General features: G+C 43.3%; 1 protein-coding gene across 1 annotated transcript; it reads right to left on the reverse strand.

The window, feature by feature from the left end:
• Positions 1-7,115: 7,115 nt before the first annotated feature.
• On the reverse strand, positions 7,116-8,057 carry LOC124506135 (olfactory receptor 1009-like). The gene has a single exon (XM_047072150.1). The coding sequence runs from the start codon at positions 8,055-8,057 to the stop codon at positions 7,116-7,118; it is 942 nt and encodes a 313-aa protein (XP_046928106.1).
• Positions 8,058-9,185: the final 1,128 nt, after the last annotated feature.

The following is a 9,185-nucleotide window of genomic DNA, read 5'->3' on the forward strand; positions in this document are numbered from 1 at the left end:
TCATTTCAAAACATAAAACCCATTCTTAGCTTGCAAGTTACAAACAGGTGCCAGGCTGGAAATGACCCACATGCCAGTCCCTGGAAATTGAGTAATCAAAATGTATTGCAGGTAGTTAAACTACACACACACATACACACACACACATGCACACACACACACGCACACACACACACACACACACACATATATTAACTATGGGACATGTAGTTAAATTATATATATATATATGTGTGTGTGTGTGTGTGTGTGTATGTATATGTATATTTTAACTATGGGTCATGTTTGAAAGACATGATTCTTTGGGGATAAATTATTCTTTTCTGAGTGTGAATTTAAGTTATAGTACCTCTCTGAATTGTGGTTGATTCAGCATGCTCTCCTTAAATTAGATTCTCATAAGAAATTCTGGGTTGAGACTCTGCAAGAAACACCTGTAGATGAAGAACTGAACTCAATTCGGATACACTCAGCCAAGACCCAACTCTGAGGGCTTACATGTGGCGTTGTTCCAGACTAGTGGCCAAATCTTAGACAAACGGTCTGTGGAAGGACTCCTTTGTCTCATGGGATTGCCTTGCCCGGAGTCCACAAAGCAAGCCACGTGAAGACTCAGGGCAGCCATGTTGTAGCCCAAGTCATTCTTAGAATCACACCGGCTACTTCCACTTTTTAATAAAGTCTCATTCGTAGTTGCAGCCTGGCCTCAACTGTGCTGAGGGTAACCTAGAATAAAGCGGGTCTGTGTGCAAGTTTGGGAGGAAACAGTGCTGTCTTGGAAGGGTGGCCACCAGCAGGAAGCAGAAGAGCCTCGGAGCAATGGGAATCGGGAGGTGTGGGAGGAGCCAAAGCAGCCTGAGGCAGCTGTGAAGGCGGGAAAGCAGCAGTGGCCATGTTCCTTCCCCTGGGGACTCTCTGAGCCACGTGGAGAAGACACGCTGGAATCACTCTACATTTCTTGTGACCGCTAAGGATGGGAGTTTCAGTCCATCACAATCTGGCCTGAAAGGGCATATGCCCTTTTCAGCTACTAGCCAAAGAAACCAGGGGATACTTAGGTTGTATACATACATAACAAACACATCTCTGAGTAAAAGGTGCCACCACAACCCTGAATTTGGGATTATTGCCTTAGGATGAATTATCTGCACTGGAATTACTGGGTTACTCCGAGGAACCCACAAAAGAATCCCTCAAGAGAAAGAGCCAGCAATTCTGTATCTGTCGTTTCAAATTATATTATAGGCACATTTTAGAGTTAACTTGATCAATATTTTGAAATTCCTCTTGCCATTTCTAAAAACAAAACCTTTAATTCAATAGTTAAAATCTTTTCTGACGTCCGTTTTTTTATTTTCTTAAATTTTTAAAAATTTTATTTATATTTGAGAGCGAGAGACAGAGAACGAGTGGGGGAGGGGCAGAGAGAGAGGGAGACACAGAATCCAAAGCAAGCTCCAGGCTCTGAGCTGTCAGTACAGAGCCCAATGCAGGGCTCGAACCCACAAACCGTGAGAGCATGATCTGAGCCGAAGTCAGACACTTAACCAACTGACCCCCCAGGTGCTCCTGTAATGTCCATTTTATAGTCTTCATCCTGAGATGCTTTCCAAACTCTCATTAAGATTTCCCCTTCTTCTGATATTCCATTCAGAACCCTTTCCCATACATCTATGAGGTCTTTACAAAAATACTTAATAAGAAAAGTACCAGGTATTTATTTCCTACAAATATTTCCCTCCTTTTAAAAAGGACTTTTAACTCTTTGACCTATGGAAGTTTCATGATAGGTAGGCAAATCCATCATTTTTTACACCCACTTTAAGATTATAAAATGCACCATTATCCCCCTATGTTTTAACATGTTTTACTGGTGTTATGCTTATGTTTGCCAGTCATTCTCTGAGTCATTTTTCAAAGCAAAGATTGAACCCCCAAAATATCCCTTCTTCATGTACTTCTCATTCCTTTCCCCAAAAAACTAAGAAATATTTGGAAGACATAGCTAGAGGGTATTGGCAAAGCTCTGTCTCTTCTCCAAGCTCAATTAATTCTATCTCAGGTGAAAGGAAATATCGGCATCCCGATCTTGTCCTTTCTTTCCCTACAAGACAGTACACCCTGGGACAGTATTTCTACTGAATGTTAACCAAGAATTCTTCACAAAGGGCCACATTGTCAAATGCCTTTGGGAAACGCTGACTTAACCGAATATAAACAGGCTCATTTAATGTCAGATTTCGACGAACATCTTTAGAATCACCACAGGGAGGGGATGTGAAGCATATAAGGTTACAGTCTTCCCCAATTTATTTTACTATGACTTTTTCTATATCGATTAATTCCTCCCACAATTTGGGATGTCTGGGGCATGCTACCTTGGGAAAGCCCATAGGTGCCAATGGTGTCTTCTGCTCTCTCTATCCCAAGCACACATGGGGCCAAAGCACAAAGAAGGGTGAGCTGTCATAAGGAGGATATAATTGTAAACTAAGGCACCAGCTATGGTGGAGTCCTGTCTATAAGTCACTGAACTCCCCACAATTCACTGGCTTTCTGATATCAGTAGACATAATCCCTATGATGGTTAAGCAGTGACTATCTCACTTGGCTGACTGCATCCTGTTTAAGGCCTAGTGGGAGTATGTGAATGTGTCCCAAGAAGCCAACCATATTGGGGGGGGGGGGAGGAAAATTATACATGGGGATGTAAGTTTCTAGGATGGCCATGTATGAGTGCAGCATGAGGCTTCTAAGAGTTTCATTAATTAAACAAAGCAAAAATAAAGGCTTTATTTTTTAACTCAGTACTGTGCAAATATAAGCCATAACTGTGATTGCGCACATTTTCTCAGTTAATGGGAAATCACACAGTAAACTAAAAAAAAAAAAATGTAAGATACTTTTTTTAAGTACTGTTGATGGGATGCCTAGTAATAAAAGAGAAGTTTTTTTACATGCAGTAATACTTAGGGATTGTCACAGGTGAAAAACTACCTCAGTCAGTGTCACAATAGTAATATACCTTGTGTTTATTGAGCATTTGTTATAGCAAGACACAAAACTATGCACCTAATTTTTATTATCTGATTTAAATTATGCCAGGATGCTAAATGTTGTCTCAGAGTTTTAGCAGAGGCCATGGAATGAAGGACAAGCTAAGGTGGCTGAACTTGCTGAGTTTTTTGTTGTTTTTTTTATGCTTATTTACTTATTTATTTATTTTGAGAAAGAGAGAGATAGAGCACATGAGCAGCGAGGGGCAGAGAGAGGGGAAGAGAGAGAATTCCAAGCAGGTTCCAAGCCGTCAGTGCAGAGCCTGATGCAGGGCCTGAACTCAGGAACCATGAGATCATGACTTGGACCGAAATCAAGATTTGGATGCTTAACAGGCTGAGCCACCCAGGAACTCCTGAACTTGCTGAGTTTTAAACCAGAGTTGGGGCGCCTGGGTGCCGCAGTTGGCTACGTGGCTGACTTTGGCTCAGGTCATGATCTCGCGGTTCACGAGTTTGAGCTCTGCATCAGGCTCTGTGCTGCCAGCTCAGAGCCTGGAACCTGCTTTAGATTCTGTGTTTCTCTCTCTCTCTCTCTCTCTCTCTCTCTCTGTCCCTCCCCCACTCATACTCTGTCTCCCTCAAAACAATAAACAAACATTTAACGAATTTAAAAAAAAATTTAAAGCAGAGTGTGTGGACATCTTCTTGCTCAAGGGGTGGGAACATTCACCCTGGATCCTGGATCCTCCAGCATTACCAGATTGGGTCACTTTCCTCTACTGTCCCTAAGCTTGGAGGAGAGGCAGGCAGTCGGGGGAAGAGGTAAGGACAGTTTGGAGAGGATTCCTTCAAAGAGAATCGTCAATGTGCACCCTTATGCCTTTACCAGGCCAAGTGACAGAGCCTTCTCTTCCAGAGTTTGGAGGGCCCGGGAGTGCCTGTGTTTCCTGGAGCCAGACATGGGCCACAAGGAAGAGGGAAGGCTCTTAAAAAGGAAAGTCATCCTCCTGGCAGGGTGAGAGCACCCTGGACTCAAGACCAGAAACCAGGGAGCTGCTGGAGGAGCCATAAATGTCCAGCCAGAGGGGGAGGTGGCTTCCCAAAGGACTAACAGATGGAATTCAGGGGTCCGGGTTGGTGGGGTCGAGGGGCGCTCTCACTCTGAAGAACCCACAAAGGAATCCCCCGAAAGACAGAGCCAGCAATCATGCATCTGTCACCAGATTCCAGCTGTTCCAGCCAACTCCTTCTGCCCTCTTTCTCTTCCTCTTTACATCCTGGCTTTGGTCCTGGACTGGCCGCACAGCAGCTGCAGTGTGGGGAGAAAAGGCCACCAGTAGTGACTTGGGTTGGTCCCCTTTGACCACAGCAAGACTTTAGCAGCTGAGACGGGGGAGAGAGGATGTTGTAATCTGGGAAAGGGCATGTCGTCTGACATGACAGTGCACTTGATTTTCTAATACTTGGGGAATAAAGGAAATCTTGTGTTTCTTACTTCCAAGGAAAACCTACCAGAGCTGCCTGCAATGTTAATGAGCGGGAGGAAGGTCTGAGATGACACAGCAAGAGTGTGAAGGGGCAATGACGAAAAATAGGAAAGTTGCCTCCTACGTACACCCCGTAAGCTTTAGCTTCCTTCAAGAAACTGGTTACGGGGGCGCCTGGGTGGCGCAGTCGGTTGGGCGTCCGACTTCGGCCAGGTCACGATCTCGCGGTCCGTGGGTTCGAGCCCCGCGTCGGGCTCTGGGCTGATGGCTCAGAGCCTGGAGCCTGTTTCCGATTCTGTGTCTCCCTCTCTCTCTGCCCCTCCCCCGTTCATGCTCTGTCTCTCTCTGTCCCAAAAATAAATAAACGTTGAAAAAAAAATTAAAAAAAAAAAAAAAAAAAAGAAACTGGTTACAAATCCTCAGTAAGTTAGGCAGTATTATCCCTAGATATTTGGTGAAATTAAAAGACATCCCAGGAAAATCACAAAACTCAAGAGATGGCTCTAGGATTAGAATTGAGGTAACTGTCCCATCTGCCTCTGTGTCCCCTCCCAGTACTACATCCTAAGATCCTGCAACGGAACCAATACTGGGGGGTCTGGCACACTTCCAGTAACACGCTGGTTCCAGAGTTCTGCTGTTTTCACCGAATAGCTTTATGGGGGGGGGGCAACAAAATATGCTCATAGTTTATGAAGTGATTCCACCTGCATTATTTAATCCTCCTGATCATTTACAATAAGGTGGATATTATCATTACCTCTGTGTACCTCATTATGGACTTGACTGAGATGTCACAAAAGGTAATAAACAGAAGACCATCTTAGATCTGTTATCCTATCCACTGTGTAGATGCAGGAATGTTTGTTTTTTTCACCATTGTATGCAACACCAGGCTCAGTGCCTAGCACACAGAAGAAGTTCAATAATTATTTGTTGAATAAGTAAATGCATGACATTTTCCAATTCTAACTCTTTTTTTTTGTCGTTGTTGTTGTTATTATATCATGTTGCTTCTCTACTATCTCCAGTGAAGACTCTTGGAGAAATTTGATCCCATCTGGGAAACTCGCTGTAAAACAAAGTTCTTGAATTTTAAATAAATCTACCATAAATAAATTTGATAGCAAGTCATATTTTGGGCTTTTGTATCACATAAGATAATAAAAGACATTTTTCTCTGAGCCAGTAATCTGGCTAGGGTAAATGATCTCTAAAGCCCCATGGCTACAAAGCATGATATGATTGTGTGGGAGCTCACTGATCAATTGTCTATTTTCAGAGATTTCACATTAAACAATAATCGCTAGAAAATAACCCATCACACTTTGTATGTGGAAAAGTACACAAAAGTTTAGAACAGTTGTCTATCTATATAACCAGGAGACAGACCATGGCTCTCATTAAAAGCTTCTTAATCGACTTTGCTAAATTCATTTTAGGCAAATAGTTGGATGTAGGAGTTCCTTAAAATTCTGAGGACATTTCCAAAAGGATTTAGCCCTGAGGCTACAAGGCCATCTAGGAATGCTGATCCATTTCCTCCATGAAGCTCTCTGCTTTTTGTGTCTTCATTTCAAAGTCCAGAGATATAGCTATGTCAAGAAAAGATAAGATAGAATTGAGTCACTTTGTTGGGTCTGTGAGAGGACATAAAGGCCCTGGCATGGGAGCCCATTCTTCATATGCAGCGATGGTACATCACAGTGCTCAGACCTGACGTCTTCCCAGCACTTATCTTGCCCTTAATTCATAACCATCAAATTGAGCTGCCTCTATGAACCCCCTTGTGATGCTACAAACCTACTGACCTTAAGAGAAACAGATAGATCTAGACTGAGAGCCCAACTTCACCTATGGCATTTCTCTGTACATTCTTGGCAGCATCATATGCACGATCAAATCCCAACCTGCAGAAGTTTAGGTAATAATACTCTCAACACCTTCCAGAAAATTGAGTTCTAAAAAAATGTAGTCTTAGCACCTTCTGTCAGAAGCTTATTTTGGTGTTCAGTGCATTAGAGTGAAGCAGAAGTCTCTGTTACTATAAATGGCCCCTGTGAACCACCCACCTGTCAGAGTTGAACACAATTCCATCTCTAGGCCCTGAGATATATGTAGTTCTTCGTGTCAAGGTCACTCCAAAAAAAAAAAAAAAAAAACAAAAAACTAGTGTATTACAAGGTTAAGCATAAAATTCTACATCCTTTTTAAATAGATTCCTTTGATGGGAGCTACGTAGGAGTGCAAAACCCAAAGGACTGCACATATCAAGGAGTCAGTAGGGAGAGAAAATATATCAGCAGAATAAAAAACAAAACAAAACACAATAATTGAAATTAAATAATAAAGGTTTTTTGAAAATAATTGGATTGTGAGGTGTCTGAGAGAAGCAAAATTAAATACACGGTAGATGTGAACTATAATATTGGTATATTACAGAGGAAAAAAATCACATACAGAGCTTAATCAATCCATATTGACTGAGTAAATGAATAAGTGGATAGATGAGTGGGTAAATGAATGCCAACCAGCCCCCAACACTTACAGATGGCCTGGAATCTTAGGAATCCACACAATTAGTCTGTCTGTTTAGAAATGTCTCCCAATTTCCTGACGACATAAGAATTTAGGCCATACAAAACTTCCTCTTAGCAGCAGCCCTGTGGATGGCATCTTTGACTTCCTTGTTCCTCAAGCTGTAGATAAGTGGGTTCAACATGGGGATCACTGCAGTGTAAAACACTGACACCACTTTTTTGAGATCCAGACACAGACTTGCTCTAGGTCGTACATAAATAAAGAAAAGAGTACCATACAGGATGGAGACGGCCGTCAGGTGAGAAGGGCAGGTAGAAAAGGCTTTGCGCCTCCCATCCACAGAGTGGATCTTCGTGATGGCGACAAGGATGTAAATGTAGGAGATCAGGATAGTCAGACCGCTGAAGACTCCAACAGCTCCAGCCACGACACAAACTACCAACTTAGTAAGCCTTGTGTCAGCACATACAAGGGAAAGCAGGGGGGACATATCACAGAAGAAATGATTAATGACATTGGGGCCACAAAAAGGAAGACGAAATGCATTTGTTGTATGGGTCATGGTGTTCATGAACCCGATGACATAGGGACCAACCACCAGCTGGATACAGAGTCTCTGGGACATGGCAACAGAATACAATAACGGGTTGCAGATGGCCACATAGCGGTCATAGGCCATGGACGCCAAGAGAAAACACTCTGCTGCCACAAAGAACCCAAAAAACCACTGCTGCAAAGCACAGCCCAAGAAGGAGATGGCCTTCCTCTTCGCAAAGACGTCCGTGAGCATCTTGGGGCTCACAACAGAGGAGAAGCACATGTCCACAAAGGACAAGTGGCTGAGGAGAAAGTACATGGGTGTGTGAAGGCGGGAATCAATCCGAATCAGAATAATCATACCCAAGTTTCCGGTTAGATTGATGACATAGAAACTCAGGAAGAGCAGGAAGAGGGAGGCCTGCAATTGGGGGTTGTCACTCAAACCTGCCAAAATGAACTCTGTAACCCTTGTGTAGTTGTCACCGGCCATTGACTGGTTCCCGTTTCCTCTAGAAGAAGAGCAGAGGAGTCACAACAGATTTGCTGAACATATCTTCAAAAACGGGACACAGAAAAAATATACCAGTGGCTGGGAGAGCATCACGGGTGATATGACTTAGTTGCATGTTGTGGCCAAGGAAACAAAAGTGAAGTATAGACCAGTGCAAAAGATCAGATCTGAAGCCTTCATCTTCTAAGAGTCTGCAGAAATCCATCAATACAGAGATGAGAAACCAGAAACCTGGAAAATAGAAGCAGCTTTCTCAAGGTCGCATGACTGATGGCAGAGAGCTTCCAGAAGACATGTCCAAGAACTCTCACTTCAGTGAACTTTGCTTGAGTTCCCCAGGTGAGCCCACACCTGGGGTAATGATGCAGGAGAGTGGAAGTGAGGCAAGGTGGAGAGAGTGAGCAGCCACTCATTTTTGGGATATACACACTTTGGAATTAGAACCCAAGCCTAAAGGCAGGGTCCCTCTGACCCTGGGAAAGTTACTCTTCCTCATCTGTGAAACAGGAATAATAATAGTAACACCTACCTTGTAAATTGCTGTGAGGATAACATGAGAGAAAGCTTGCAAAGTATTGAGCTTGCAAACTACTTATGAGAGTCTCATTGGGCACCTTGACAAGGGTATAATAAGTGTTCGTATTTTTGCCTTACATACTTCATTTAATAAGCCTGCAAGCTGACTATGATTATGTCAATTCACATAGGAGGAAAATTGAAGCTCAACCCACGTTCACGATGCTAGTGACCGGCAGGGGTGGGCTTTGCACGTGTGCGTGCCCCAACAGACTGTGCTCTTTCCTTCGTCACACTGCAGAAATTGCGTGTCCACAATTCTACTCTTTTCAAAGAGATGCAAAACTCATTCCACTGTGAGTACAGGATGATGCCTGTTTGGCGGCCTACTCCTGATGTTGAGGTTACAGCCAAAGGCCACTAATGGGAAGCCCGTAGGATAATAGACTATTGAGCTTGAGTATCACCTGCATGGAAATGCACAGGGAAGAAATCTGGAAAAGAGCCTAAATCATCCCACCCATATACCCTCCACATTTCCTTTGTCACCCCCCATAAGGGTGCACTGGGTTAAGTCAGCTGATCTCTTCG

This window comes from Lynx rufus, unplaced genomic scaffold (genome assembly GCF_022079265.1).
Source record: "Lynx rufus isolate CCGP_SWC_20201006 ecotype Redwood Valley unplaced genomic scaffold, mLynRuf1.p SCAF_9, whole genome shotgun sequence".
Classification (NCBI taxonomy): Eukaryota; Metazoa; Chordata; class Mammalia; order Carnivora; family Felidae; genus Lynx; species Lynx rufus.